Raw genomic sequence first — 15,843 nt, 5'->3', positions numbered from 1 at the left:
TACAGCTTTTGAGCAACATTAGGCAAGGTCAGAATATGGACCTTGAAAAAGATTCTAAGTACCTCATCATGAAATGAAGGACATTTTGCTACTGAACAAGGTGAGAGCTAACGGCATCCACTTGCACAGGAACAGTATATTTTCATTTTGGCTGGGCTGAAGATGGGAGAGTGAGGATGGATACTGGAAAAGAGCAGTTGAGCCAACAGCACCACCACAACTGGGAAAGTAATTCTATCAGTCTTTCAGGACTCTTCACTTGTTTTAGGGACTAAAGCTAATGAGCTAATGTCTTTGGATAGTTGGCATTCCATGGATTATCATCCTCCTAGATTCCAAAGAGCAATACCTGTGTGCAATATTTGATTCTTTCCAGGATGGTAGAGAAGTTTGGTCGATACTCTGGGCTGTGCTGCCAGCACTGCGTCATGATCCGGTACCTTAAAGTAAGTAAAAAAAAAAAGAAAAAAAAAAGAAAAAAAGTATTGATCAAGAAAGATAATTACAAAAAAAGTGTCTCAGTATGAAGTGATCACGGATGCAAGGAATGGCACTTGGTACATGGCCCAAAGAAGAACAAAAGAGGATATGTCATCTCTGGATCTTGTCTCATTAGGGAACTACTACTTAAAGCAAATCCTATAGTGCTCTTANAGAGGCAATAGCTCAAGAGACATTTAGTAATACCCACCTGACACTGAGGGCAGTCACCATTCCCTGACTAGAGGTGTCTTTGTCTACATGTGTGATACCTGCTACACCTTGGCTTGTGAGAGTAAGGAAATACTTACACTGGTCCTGGACAGTTTTTTGGCGGATCCATTCTTCCTCCACTGGTGACAAATTCCAGCACTTCCTGGTTGGTTTTGCAAGGGTAGGGCATGTAGCCTAGAGAGAAAATCTCCCAAAGCAGCACACCAAAGGACCTGTGTCAGAAACCAACCAACAATACCGATTAGGTTTCATTGGTGCTCCACAAACCTAGCATGAAGCTGTGTAGGTAACACCACAGCAACAACCTTTCAAAGGTGCAGTCCAACCACAGCAATGTGCAATTAGTGTGATTATGAGTCAACTTTTACAAAAAAAAACCCCAATCAAAACCTTTGCTCAAGCTCCAAGACTGTGAGGGTATAAAATCCCAGGCTTTCCTTTGTTTGAGGTCCCTCTTTGGAGGCACCAGCTGGAGCTGTTATTTTGTTTTTGCACCATAATTAAATTATTTTAGGGATCCAGACGTCTGAGACTCTGCTATGGGAAACCTGGGGCTGAGTTGGTGAGGAAACCTGGTCTAACTGCGTGAGTGTGGTGTGTGTAGCTGCCAAGGGGCCTTTTTGGAGCTTAGGTGGTGCGACTGTGACTGCCAGCATGGCTCCTGGATGGTCGGGCAGGAAAATTTCCTTGACAATTGAATGAGTGTTTGGGAACAAGATGCTCAAGAATAAAATCAAGTAACAGACATCCAATGAAACTGAAAGGCAGCAGCATTTTTTTTTTGTTCTGATTAGGTTGTTCTCCTTTTTTACATCCACGGGTTAGATAGGCACTGCCGCTGGAAATTATGTATGACCAGAAACAGGGAAGTCAAGAGGATTCTGCCAGAACTTCAGCAGGGTCAGAATTTTAAGAGTCACTATTTGCTGCAAAGGTCAAAGTAATTTCCAGTACATGCATGTTACTTATAATAGCCTATTACAGGAACTGTGGCACTTTCCTTCAAAATACTTAGTACTGGCTGCGCACAGTTAGGCACTGATAAGCAATCCTGTGTCTTCCGGCATCACTAACTTCAGGAAACTGGGTCAGTGTGGCATTTAAGGGAATGTCTCAGTACAGTATATTGAAGAATCTACTGTACAGAGAAAGAGGCATTCTTAAGCAACTGGAAAGCTTCCATTATCCAGCAATGTGCATGAATATACAAAAGAGTAATACTGGGTAGTACAGAGAGTCACTTAAGAGGTATTTAAGCAGGCCTTGTCACTGAAGGAAACTGAGTGGCAAATACTGAGGCCTGAGGAAAATGTCTGATGGTATTTCTCTGGATTTTTAACTGAGACTTCTAGAGAATCTAATCTGCTTTCACTTCACACTTCTTGATTGGCTTCATATGATACTCTACATTTGTGCACGGGAAGTTTTTGTTACCTTCATTTATATTAGACTTCTTAATTTTTTTTTAATTCTTTAGCCATACTTCTACTGAATGCAGTGGGAAGACTTCTCATATTTTTCTAGGAAATTCTGACGTTTTTTTAAGGTTCCTGCTGAGCAGACAATTTTTTTCTTGAGCAGTACCTTTCTTGGTGCTGATCAGTGAGTAGCAGAAGTGATTAAAAGACATTTATTACCAGGTATCAGTCTTGGAGGTGAAAATACCCTCTAGAAAAGCTTCTGGTGGCATCCACTTTACAGGAAGCATAGCTCTTCCTCCCTTGCGGTAGTAGCTTGCTCTGGGGAATATAAAATGCACAGAGAACGTCACACAGCGTGAAAGGGCTTCAATATATAAAAGATCTTATCACCACAGTAACTCAGCTGGGGAGTGCCTATGGCAATGGGGGCCAAGCGAGAAAGAGGAAAAAAGTCATCAGCACAAATAGTGCATTGGAGCAGTATTTTATATCCTCTTTGCAACTGAGATGGAAACGGAGGATGTTTAGGTGCACAGCTGAAGACATCAAACTTGGCAGGGTGTTGATGCAGCAAGTCTTCTTGACATAATAAACTGAGAATTATGGTTGTTGTGTGGTATTCTAATTCAAGATTATTTATGATCAACTAGCTAATAAATTTGTCTATGCTTGGTTTAGTGTCCACATATGTTTGCATTTTCCTGGGGCCACAGTTGAAGTGGATCGGCTTGTAAGCATGGATGTGGTAATTTACAGCCTGTTAACACCAGTTAGTTAACTGGTCATCAAAGTCAGACATATAATGGATGGTTCCACTGCTTTACCAGGAAACAGTTCAAATTGGTCAAAATGATACAAATTACGGAGATACTCACAGGACTCACATTGTCTTCCACTTACCTGTAAATATCCCTGGCCATCCCGAAGTCACCAATTTTGGCTATTCGTCCTGCTCCAGTACAGGTCAAAAGGCAATTCCTTGCAGCTATATCTCTTAAAAAAAAAAAAATCTTATTCAAAACTCTTAAGCAGCTAAAGGAATAAAGAAAGAACATTAGACCTTGTCCTGCAAGTCTCAGTTGAGTCATCTTTACACAAATGAGAAGAGCCTTGTTAAAAAAAAGAAATAATTCCAGCTACATAATAATTTTTATTAACCACAATTCTTAAACTGCATTTGCATTATATTTTCTACTCAGTGTTTTCCAAACACTCCTTACTCCCATCTTCTTTCACTAAGAAAGAAAACAGCATGAGTGTTAGAAGAGGGAAGATATCTCCCATGAAATCAAGCAAAACTCCATATGGGAGCAGCTACTTGATGAGTGCAGGTTTAGCTTGAGCGAAATGGCAGTGATGCCTTCCTGGCCACAGCTGAAGGATTTGTGTTCATTTTAAATATGCACTCTGAAAAAAAACTAATTAAAAATCATAGCACTATGGGGGTCCTGTTGACTGCCAAGAAAAATGAGCTCCTTGAACAACTCATATGTTTCTTCCCATTGCCAGCCTTGAAAAATCCTTCAGGATTTGGAAGTCAGGCTCAATTTTCTCTTCCATTACCAGCTGTGACTCCTAGATGACAATACTTGTCTTTAGTGATCTCTCTGCAACCCTACTACATTACTTTTCACCCCTAGGATACCTGATATCTATAATGATATCCTTCACTTCCCAACCCATTCTAAGGAATACTGACACCACTAAAAATACTAATACAGAACCTGAATGAAATTCCTTCTATACTGATTTCCTGAACTGTTGGCAAAAAAAAATGAATCCATTCCCAGGTTGCTTATGTTAGAGATCTAATAGCTCAGAAACTGACCCAAATGTTTGGTTTTTTTAAAGTGATATGATGCTGTTAAAAGGATATTACTATTACTGTAAGAATTTTTAAAAAATAATGCCATAGCAATTAACTCAGAAGTTTCCAATTAAAATACTGATCCTCTCTTGTAATTATTAAGAGATCCAAGACCCAAAACTTGATGCACATTCTTACTGCTCTTTTTTAGTAACAGAAAACTCTAACACTTTTTCACATGAACTACTTTATTGTTCCAATGTAAAGTAGCCTGAAAACTGTTTCATGTGATCTAATAATGAAGCCATAACATATTACCATACCTCAACCTCATGGCCTTTTGCTCTGATTGCTGCTTGCCAGTTGTTTCCCTAAGTTTCTCCAGTCTCTACCCACTCTAGCCTTTTTCTGTCTCTTTACTATGTGCAATGTCATGCATATGTACATGACATGCACATGTGCATGTGGATGAATCAGTTCTCGACTCGCAGATCTCTAGACTGTATGTCAGTTTAGTTAAAACCTGTGTGACCCTCTTGTACAGGTCTCTCCTCTGCTTTACATATAAGGACTGAACTCAGCATGCAGTTCATAGTAAGGAATTCAGTTGTATGCTATGCCTGGGAACATTATGAGCTGAAACAGTTCATAGTCTGAAGCAAAGGAGTCCAGTGTCCAGCTGGGAGTTAAGGATACCTAAAATAACTTTTACCTCTTCTATAATATTTTGTTCTTATTTGGAGCTTGCCATATCAACAGGTTTTTTCTCTACAAAAGAGGGAATAAAAAGTGTGAACAGACAAATATGGGCTTCCCAAGACCACACAGCAGGTCAGCCACTGAGCTGGGAAGGAAGCCTGAGCTGTGTTTTTATCTCCTATTATCCCTGTTCTACTCTTCCCTAGTCATTGCCTCAAACGTGATGGGCTGTTCTGTCCTGGTGGGATAGGGAAAGCATTTAAGTCAAGTTAGGGAGATCAAACAGCCAACACAGAGTGACACTACCATCTAGTGGACTACAGGGCTCATCTCAAATGTCTTTACATTGCAGGCACCTGAAAATTAACACTTAAAGCTGCTCACTTTGAATGGAAGGTTCCTTTCTCCCCAGCAGTGCAAAGAACAGTGGAGAACCTAACTCCTAACAAAAACCAGTGAGGCCCTCCTGGACATCTAGGCACAAGCCTGTGTTGGTAGGGGAAATATCTTTCTCCCCCCTGGAGATTAGTCCTGTCTAATCCACTGCAAATTAAATCTGTATGAGTCTCATGCACCTTGAGATACATCAAAAGGGACTGTTTCTCCTCACCTGTGGATGAAATGATTCTCTTCCAGATATTTACAGCCGCAGGCAATATCCCTAGCTATGTTCAGCAGGTCCTGCATTGTTAGCATGGATGGCCGATTCTGGAAAAAGACACACAAAAAATAGTAAGGGCAGAATAGTGGAGCAGAAGAATATAGTTCAGCCAGGGGATAAACAGAGAGGGGCAGAAGAAGGGGAAGGGAGAAACATACATTCAGGATGGTGGAAGGGTTAAATGAGTTGAGCAAAGAGGAACATAAGCAGATAAAAGCAGAGTGTTAGAAAATGAGTAAACTCTTAGTTAAGACTTTCAGAAAATTTCCCCTCTCTTGAGCACGGCACATGAGTGCAAGCTGGTGAGAGATATATGGCCTGGCCTGTATAGCCTAGTAAAGGGCAAATCAAAAGACGAACAGGTTCAAAAGGTAAGATGGAAGAGAAAGAAATCCACTCACTTATAAAGAGTGAGTCAATAAACTATCAACAGAAATTAGCACAGGAACTCAGAGAGCAAAGATGCTCGAGCACACATCTCTGCACCAACAGTCAGCATTCATCAACATATCTGTTCTTGCAGAACAGCAATTACCCTCAGGAGCAGTATGCAAAAAAGGGATGCTTTACCACAGGACTCCAGGACTGGTACTAACCCTTCACCATCTGCACTTCCCTAGCTAAGAATAATAAACAAATGTATCTCAAGGAGCCCTGCTTATTTTCACCCCATCATTTATTTATCCATAGGGAAATTTTCTCTGTTTTTCTAGGAATTTCTTTATTGCTCTCAGGAAGGGTGGGGAGAAATTTTTACACAGATGATCAGAAATCAGAGATATATCAAATAAATTAGGCTCAGCTGTTCAACTAGTATAAATTTGTTCATCCCCATAGGATGCTGATGCACACCTGCTGAGGACCTAGTGCTATGAATTCCCATTATTACGTAGAGTGTTATAACTTCAGTTCCTCATGTACCATCACAGTGCACAGAAAACAGGCAGACATTGAAGAAAGCAAGCTCCTTAATTTGTAGACCAGTTGACAGAGAACTCTGGAATGGCAGGACAGGATTTTACTCTTTCCTCCTCAGTTACTTATAGCCTGCAGTTCTGGCCTTGCTTTCATTTTGTCTCACTGACACCTTCTTACTTCAAGCAAACAGACGTAGGTATCCAGAAATCTGTAGGAGCTGGGACACACACACAGCCTAGCTTGACTTCAGTGCCTTTATCCAACTCATAAAAACATAAAACAAGTCATACTAAAGTGAACCAGAAGCCTAGCAGGGAAGTTATCTCACCATCCTGGGTCTATTCTGCCGAAGAAAGCTCTTCATATCTCCTCCAGCCATGAGCTCAAGCAGGATGAAGCGAGGCAGCGTCTGTAGGCTGACACCAATGCATTGCACGATGTTCTGGTGATTGAACTTACTGAAAGCCAACGGCAGAGCAACATGGAAGAGAAAGATAGCATTAGTACCTGGCCATCATCCATCACACTCTCACTGTGCCTTGATCTTTGACAACCAGTACTGAAGCAAATCCTGATATGGTACAAGTTACCAAGCGAACTTCAGCCATATCAAAATACCTCTCTGGTTATGACAGTCCCAAGACCAGGGCTGTGCCTGGTTTTGCCCATAGAGAGCCTTAAACAGAAGGTATGAATAGCTAAAAGCAAAGCAGAGCCTTTTGTCTGTGAAGATAGAGTTTAATGGACTCACTGACTGAAAGAGGAGAGTGACATCAGAGGGATAGGAAAGTTAAGCACGCAAATTTTATTGGCATTTGTGAAAAAAAGTCTTGACTGATAGAGATTTTAATTCAGCACTGGTTATTTTAAATATAGTGCCATCTAGCTTGGTAGACTCAGTTCTCTATTTAGTCTGCCAAAGGACTGAGTTCATATCTACTGCAGCAGCTGCTTATGTGATGGCTTTCTGCTCTTTACAAAAGAAAGCTGAGGTTGTCAAAAAGCTCAATAAGATTCAGTTATTAGACAGCAACATCTTCCCTTAGATAATGATTACCTGGATAATACAGGAACTAAAAATAGAAAGGAAACTGGGGAAGAGAAAGAGTTGTGTGCTACTAAGTGAATCAAGGCACCGTGTAATTGATTAAAATTGCTCTTTAAAAAAACATACATCAATGTTACTTCCTGTTCAGCTGCCAAAGTTCTTGCAGACTGTAGGAAGTGGCACTATATCATGAGATTCATGCTTTAATGGTAGAAAACAAGCATCTAGATATGAGCTGGGCCAGACAATAACAAGAGGAACTTCATGTTGCACAAATTCAAAATGTATAAATTCCGATGACTTACAATGAACCCTGACTATACTACTATTTTAAAGCCACTCTTGACTATACTGTTGTTTTAAGTTATGTATTTGTGTTAATGTAAATTCCAAAACTGGAATACTTAAAGTACAGGTGGTAGTAGGAATGGCTGTCTATTATCTTTTCCAGGCGGGTTTTATAGATCTTACAGTTCACTGTCAGAAGGTCATGCAGATGGGACCTTATAAAAGGTTCTGTTAAACTTGCAAAGGTATCAAAAGCCAGAACACATCTAAGAAAAGTGGATGCACTGAGAGAAGGACCTTGTTCCACCTGTGCAAGCTACACAGACAGAGTCATATTCACTACCTTATCCCTGCAGAGGTTTCAGAATATATCACTCAACTATTTTTCTGTAAAGAAAGGTTAAAAGCCTTTACTGCAAAAAGTGCTTTCTTATGGCAAACAGTTCTGCAGATAGGAACAGCAAAAAAGCTGCTCATACACTTAGCTACTGACTGAAAACCACAATGGGAAAAGCTTCTCACAGTTTCTCCTTCAGCTGCCAAATCTGCTCCTATAAAAACTCTTAACTTTATTTGCAAGAGATAATATAGCTTAAGCCCTAGCACCTCAACCTAAAAAACGTAACTCCCTGGCACACAGCCAGCACTAGTATTGGTCTTGCAGAGGCTGAACATCTCAGTGACTGCACAGGTGGCTCTAATCTTTATCTTTCCTATTGTTTTCCAATTCATCATTGAAAATTTGCTTAGCAAGGGCTTTGGGACATGAATTATATTTATTAAGACGGTAATAGGATTCTTTGAAAAGAGAAATATTTCAAATGCAGAACATATTTGTAAAAAATGTTGTACCTTCTTACTCCTCTGAACAAGACCAACCAACAGAAATTTTGTTAAATTGTTGTAATGTTTTTTTGGGTGAGACAGAGTTACTTTTCTTCACAGTAGCTCATGTGGTGCTATTTTGGATTTGTGATCAAAACAGTGTTGATAACACATTGGTATTTTAGCTACTGCTGAGCAGTGCTTACACAGCATTAAGGTTTTTCACACACACACCTCCCTCCCCCTCAGTGAAAAGACTGGAGGGGAACAAGAAGTTGTGAGGGGACACAACCATTACAGCTGGCCCCAAGTGACCAAAGGGATATCCCACACCATATGGCAACATGCTCAGCAATGAAAGCTGGGGAAAGAAGGAGGAAGGAGGGGGAGGGTCATTCGAAGTTTGGCATTTTTCTTCCCAAGTAGCTTTTACATATGATGGAGCCCCATTTTCCTGGAGATGCCTGAACACCTGCCTGCCCATGGGAAGTACTGAATGACTTTAAAATTGCTTGCCTTGCACACACAGATTTTGCTTTATGTATTAAACTGTTTTTATCTCAACAATGAGTTTTTTTCCCTTCTGATTCTCTTCTCCATCCCACTGCTGTGTGGGGCCAAGCTGCCTGCTGGCATTAAACCACAAGAGATGGGCAACAAAAGAACCTGAGTTATCTTGTTTGAGATAAACAAGTAGCTGAAACCAGTAACTTGTATGCTACTAAAATGCCATCTGGTGAAAAATAAGACTGGATTTAATTTCTGAACAAAGCAAGTGGATAAATGATTCTATGATGACCTGCATTACTCTTTTTCCCCCTGCCCACCATCAGTAGAAAAACCTTAAACTATACCTGATAATCAATGCTTCCATCAGGAAATCCATCTCATCCTGCTCAGAGCAGACTTCTGGCAGGGTCTGTTGAGACGTAGAGATAACGAGGGCCATCCGACCAAAGAATTGAGAATATTTAGATGACCACCAAGGAAAAAAAGAAAAAAAAAGAAAAGAATAAGCATGTAATATGAATCACTTCAGGAACCTACGAGGAGAGGCTCATCTTTTCACTGCCGGGTTTATTGAAGTGCATTTGACCCATTTGGTAGTTAAAGTTGGAATAGGAAACTAGTGACCTACTTCAAGATTTTTTTGTGTGAATTTAGCTCTATACACACTTCTGAAGTAAAAATAGCTTCAGGTACACATCAAGAAAGACATTAGGTGGGGAATTACAGATCTAGAAAGCTCTTTTAAATTACAAGTGCTAATTAATTCTCCCTTTTCTTTATGTGCACATTGCAGTACATGCTTGTGTGTCAAATGACACATACAACCACGTGATTTAAATATTCGTGTCACTTGCCCTTTTAGCTTTCTCTCCTGCCAGCAGATTTGGACAGCGTCTTCTGCTGACACAGATGAACTGAGTGCACAGGCAGCAGTAGAAGCAGCACATGCTACTGTGCCCACTGTTTTAACCTTAGAGGGTAGTTTGGCCACAGCTGTGTGTAGTGCCCACGGTCACACTGCACGCGGAGAGGTGGGACGCTCAGCGTGGTGTGTTTGGCATGGGAACAGCTCTTGTCATCAGTAGTGTGGGCTACAGGAGGCAGGGCTGCATTTTGCTGTCTGAAATAAGTGATTGATTTACACAGAACAGTGCAGATCATGTATTAAATTGGTGGAAGACCCACAAACAATATATGGATAACAAGTGGCCATTGCTGCCAAGATTTTCCAAACTGTTGACATCTTCTTCTGTTTGCCACTGTGCTCTGGTGCTTCCTCCAGTCTGGATGGTGAAACTGAGTTGGTCAGTTCCAACTGCTTGCTAGTGTCCTGGGTTTTCATCCACATTCATACAGTGGCACAGGGAAGTTCATAACAAAATGCCATAATGCACAATCCTTTCACTTTTTTTTTTTTTTTAAGAGGGTTTTGAAAGACGGGATGAATAACAATAGAACTTCTTTTTATTAATGAGGGCTACATTTTTGAGCTGAATTCATAGAAGTAGATTTGGTTCTCTGAGTCACAGGCTTATAAAATAACAAAAGCAGGTTATGAGCATCCTTAACTTCAGGGCTGAGTAACTGACAAATCCTGAGGAAACCTCAGTAATTTCATAGAAAAACAGCCTGTTATCTCTTGTCATTAATAACGTGGAAATTAGCATAGTATCACAGTATATATTCACGACCGCATATTTAACACTATGCAATAACAAGGGACTACTAGAAAGTTTCACATAGAGCAGAAAAACACTACTCTCAGTGTAAAGGAAAGTAACTGAGAAAACCCACAAATTTTAAAATAGGATAACATCATGTGAAAAACTTAGGAAAAAGCACTCAAACCCACTGAAATGCAGAAGCAATAATATATAGGCATTACTGTAAATGTTTACTGTTTGCTGTCATATAAATGATTCATACTAATATTTTTCAGTGCTCTCTTTTCTTTATACAATATTTAGAAATCCCTTTCTAGTCCTCAATGTCCCAAAATATCTGTTTGTTACTATTTTTGTTCCCTTTAAGTTTCTTTCTTGGCTACTCACATCTATAAATCATTGTGGCAGAAAAGTCATTGTGGCAGATTCACTGCTAGGATGAACTGACAGTTCTGTGTTGATATGTTGAGGTGTATTTATTAATGCTAATAGATAATTAATTGTTTTATTTTAACTAATCATAATATGCAGTCTCTAGGTGACTAATTCACACAACTTCTAATCTGAGGGCACTGATTCTACATCTACTGAGCAACAGGAATGGAGCTTACAAAACAGATTGCCCTTTTTAGATTCTCTTTGTACTTAGATCACACCTTACAGCCATTAGGCATATAGCAAAAAGACAGATGGCTTTACTTGCTAGCTGGTTCTAGTGCCATACAACTTAAAAATTAAAGTTGATAATTCCTGGACGCAGCAAAGCGTGGAAATCTGCATTACACCTATGCATATGTCATTATGCATGTGATGAACATGAATCTCCAACTGGAATAGTAATAAGATAATATGGCTCTTATGGGTCATTACTGCTGTATAAGAAATTTGGGGGTACTGACCTTGATAGCAACTTGAAGAGGGTTGGGATCCCCTCCAATGCCTACCACAGTTCCCTCATAAACCTCACCAAATGCACCGTGTCCTAGTGCCCTGTAAGAAAAGAAGAGAGAGAACAGATATTATATACCCTTAGATCCAACATTGGCCAAGCTCTTCTCTTCATCCAGTTCAAGACTAGGAATAGAATCTGCTGTAAGACATGAAATCAACAACAGAGATTTGTTTTCCTCTCAAAGATTCTGAAAATAACTTATCAGTATTTTCTGTCACTAAAACAGTGCAGTTGGATCCTTGATGGTTCTGAACAAATAAAGCAGCCTGCTCAATCCTAGGCCCTATCACCAAGTATGGCAATAGTAAAATAAGAGGAAAATGGAGAACGACAGAATAAGGTGGTTGCAGACTGATATCTTCAGGAGAGGGTGTAAGACAGCAGATGAGAGTAATCAATTTTTTCCTTCCAAAGTTTATAACTTTGATCAATATCATCTGGATGGTATGGAGTTGAAGGGCAACCTAGCATGTATTTCCTTGTGACAGGAAATTTCCTTGTGGTAGGAAAATGGTGAAAAAGAAACAGTGCTATAGATTTGGAAGGGAGTTACTCCCAGGAGGCAAGTGCTATCCAGGACATCATATAAAAACACAAAGGTGAAATACTATATGCTGTGCATGGGAACATGGAACAGGCGACTCATGATTTTATACTTCTGCTTGAGAACTTCATGGAATCAAAATATCATAGAGAACATAATAAGTATGATACCTATTGTATTTTGGCTGACTTGGACTAAGTGTTTTGCAGTTAGTCAGACAGGTGGCCCTTGTTTTCTTACCGAAGCAGAGAGATGTTCTTCCGTGGGATCTCCTTCAGCTCGCTTAGAGTGGCAGCCTTCCCTGCGAAGCAGTAGTTGGGGTTGTAATCCGTCATGATGGCAGATGTACGGATTTTGCTCAGTTTATATTCTGGGCTCTGCAGTCGTGCTCTGGCTCCATCCAGCTGCTGTTTCTTAAGGTAATAAACTGCAGGTGAGGAGACAAATAAAAATGCATAAACAAGATCAATCCCTGGACAGAAAAGATAATCCTGGCCACATAGAACAGAAAGAAACAAACCCCATAATTATAAATGCTCAAGAAGCATCTTTAGCTTGTCAATATCACTCTCTTCTTCATGCTTTGTAGTGATTTAATACTGGATATGGAAACAGTCATTCCTGCAGGCACCTGGGAGCAACTTAGGTTTCCTATGCTTCTTTGTACTTTGGCTGAGGAAAGAGTGCTCCATAAGATGTCTTGCTGACATTGAGTCCCAAAAATCAAACCATCTCCCTGAATGAATTTTATGTTTAATTGCAGATTGTGACTTCATCCTGTATAGCACTGCCTGCTAAAGAAACAGCTACTAAGAGGGCTTTCCAAGCTCTTTATTTTTTCTGTGGCAAACACCAGGGAAGAGCAGTTCTTACCCCTTGGGACTATGCTTGTACCTAACTGCAGGGGGTGATGTTTTCTATCGCTTCTTTTTCCCTGTCTTCTGATCCACTTGGACACGACAACATTTTGGCTCCAAGCATTAAAAGCAGTGGCATGTGGTTGAGTAGTTAGTTTCCTTTTGTCTGATTTAACTGGGAAAAGCAAGTCAAGGGATGATAAGAAGGGAAGTGTTTCTTACTGATTGATAGGCTGCCACAAGTGAGGATCATTCCAAGCACCACAATCACAGACACCACAGCCAGGAGGAGGGGAAGAGACAGGTGTCCCTCTGGGATAGGACCCTGGGGTACTAGAAAAAATAAATTAAAAAAAAGGTGCATTAATCAGAAAGCAACCAGAGCTGCTGTAATGCATCCCTCTGAAGGTTGCTTGCAGTTCAGAAAACAATACAGAGGTCATGGCCAGACCATCCTATAAAAATTACAGCAAATCCCTCTACAACGCTGGAGGTTGAAAATAAACCTAAATAGTTTTAAAATTATTGTGAAGGTAGAAAACTAACTGATAAAACACATTTCTTATCCATTCTTCAGTTTTCTATAAATGAGTAACATCACTGTTCACAAGTTGAAACTCTCTACAGTCTTGATGCTTTGGAGCTCCAAGAGACTGTGTCAGAAAATAACAGTGAGTACAAGGCATCAGCTGACAGGCACAGTGGGAAACTGCTGTGGAAGGAGGCAATCTGTGGCTGAAAAAACTCAGCGATAGGTGGTGTTATCCCAGACAGGTATTTACACTTAAATAGCTGACACACTAAGCCCATTTAGGAAATTTACACCATGTCTCTTTACAAATATTTTACATTCTACTTAATCCAAACCTGAATGTTGGAGATGGTGACAGAGATCCAGCTCAGCATGTAAGGAAAGGTCATAAGGAATTTTCAGTCATACACTTGACTGACATTTCTCACAACACCATGTCCACTGGAGCCAATAGCTGTAACTTTGGGAACTGAACATCCAAAAAGCCAGAAGGAGAGGCAATATAAAGAATACAGATGTTATCCAATGAAGCTAATATTTCACAACTTACCAGTACAGGTGACATTGTCATTGGCTAGCACAGCCCCCATCTCACACTGGCAGACTGGCATGTTGGTGTCAGGGTCCCGCTTACAGTTGTCTGAGTGGCAGTGGCTGCAGTTAAGATAGATCTGAACCTCCACCTCACCGTGACTCTCCATGGCTGAACAAGGAATCAGACACAACAGGTGAGCTTAGTTCAGTTTTTCCTCTCTTGTTCCAGTAAGGCGAAAAAACCCAACAAAACAAAACCCAGCAGGTATCTAAAACTTCTCTCCTTCTCTGCAGCAGATCTGATAGTCCAACAGAGTGTGGACATGTCAGAAGTCTGATAGGGGCCAGTAGAGAAGAAGATACTGGGTTCCTTAAGCAAACAGAGGTGCCTTGAAGTTAATTGACCTGGAAAAGTCGGGGACTGAGGATGTACGGTTGAACCTGATGACTGGGTCTCTCCTGGTTTAGAGATTGAGGAGAAAAATGGTCCCAGAGCACTATGGAAATATTTAAAGAAATGACCACAGCTAAAGATCTTACCTGCAGAATGAAATAAGCTTTAATGAAATTAACAAAAAGCAAAGACAGGAGAAGGAGCAGGAAAGAGGAAATAGAGAGGAAGAAAGGAAAAGGAGGAAAGAAATAAGAGGAATAAGAAGTATATTGTACCTGCCAAGGGATGCAAGAAGATCTCTCCAATGGGGTTCACAAAAGAGATGCCATCCTGCCCACCAGCTGTGATATCATCCTTATCAGAGGCATGCCCTCCTGGGGAGAGAAGAGTATGGCTAGCTGATCAGTACAGCATGCTGCAAAAAATGTGATGTCTCGAAGTGTTGCATTCATTCCTGGCACTTATCACCTGGGGTCACTCTGCAATCTTCCAGTAATATTAGTATGTGTAATACCATTGATGGATAAACACTCACTTGACCCAGCCAGTACCAAGGTTAATGAAGCGACTTTATCTAATTTAGGTTTTTCAGTTCAGCAAGGTAAAAATGTATTTGTTTTGAACAGAAAAAAAGAAATGGAACATGGATAACTTGGAAATGGATGAAGGGGTGATTCACCACACCTTCCAAATACTAAATCACATAGGAATACTTCTATGACCTTGATTTCCCCAGGTATAGGGAGATACTGGAGAGTAGGGTGGGTTTCATATGTTCAGCTTGAAGTGTCTGTGAGTCACCTTCTGCAACAGTGTCCCTCTGCAGTGAGTGCTAGCCCTTAACTGCAGGTGCTCTGAAGGGTACAAAATTAGATATCATGACTAATTCCTCCAGCAGACCTACCTCTGTACCCTCCGCCTCCTCCTCCAGAAGTACAGGCTCCTCCTCCCCCACCAAAACCACCAGAGGTGGCCCACTGGAGCTTGTCTAGTGCTTGGGGACAAGCTTGACCTCCCTCTCCACCTTCCAGAAGGGACTTCCCAGCCTGAGGAAGAAGACTGTCATCTTGCCAGCCACCACCTCCACCTTCAGACAGTGAGAAAATAAAACAAGAATAGGTAAGGGAAGCACATGCAGAGGAGCTCTGTAGAAAGATAGAGATTAGCCCGTATTAATTCCTTAAGTATCTATTCAAGATAACGTTTTCTTTAAGTTTAAGAGAATATACAGACAAGCTCCTTGCTGCCATGGGTAGTAACCAAGTGGAAATCTAATGCACAACCTGCAGTAATTGCTGCATAAGCCAACACCTTAGCACCCATTTCTAGTGGCATTAAAGAAATAAGGAGCCCATCACTTCCCTTCAGGATAACTGGTTAGGGTTTTCAGCCATGTGAGATGCTGAGTTTCCCACAGAAATAAAAATAAACTGGATTTCTTCATCTCATTCTAGTGTCCCCTCTATGAGGCTATT

General features: G+C 40.7%; 1 protein-coding gene across 1 annotated transcript in view; it reads right to left on the bottom strand.

Annotated features, from left to right (window-relative positions):
- LTK (leukocyte receptor tyrosine kinase) overlaps positions 1-15,843 on the bottom strand; it is a 98,386-nt gene that overhangs the window by 6,488 nt on the left and 76,055 nt on the right. Inside the window, exons 16-28 of the mRNA XM_017812270.1 lie at positions 15,273-15,455; positions 14,644-14,742; positions 13,991-14,143; positions 13,131-13,241; positions 12,292-12,478; positions 11,455-11,545; positions 9,236-9,300; positions 6,549-6,678; positions 5,252-5,349; positions 3,036-3,128; positions 2,352-2,453; positions 792-926; positions 350-440 (exon numbers count right to left, since the gene is read on the bottom strand). Coding sequence (XP_017667759.1) covers positions 350-440; positions 792-926; positions 2,352-2,453; positions 3,036-3,128; positions 5,252-5,349; positions 6,549-6,678; positions 9,236-9,300; positions 11,455-11,545; positions 12,292-12,478; positions 13,131-13,241; positions 13,991-14,143; positions 14,644-14,742; positions 15,273-15,455 — 1,538 coding nt within the window. The remainder of the gene's footprint in view (positions 1-349; positions 441-791; positions 927-2,351; positions 2,454-3,035; positions 3,129-5,251; positions 5,350-6,548; positions 6,679-9,235; positions 9,301-11,454; positions 11,546-12,291; positions 12,479-13,130; positions 13,242-13,990; positions 14,144-14,643; positions 14,743-15,272; positions 15,456-15,843) is intronic.

This window comes from Lepidothrix coronata, unplaced genomic scaffold, assembly GCF_001604755.1.
Source record: "Lepidothrix coronata isolate B3197 unplaced genomic scaffold, Lepidothrix_coronata-1.0 Scaffold1, whole genome shotgun sequence".
NCBI classification, from domain to species: Eukaryota; Metazoa; Chordata; class Aves; order Passeriformes; family Pipridae; genus Lepidothrix; species Lepidothrix coronata.
This window is presented reverse-complemented; position numbering and strand designations above follow the sequence as displayed.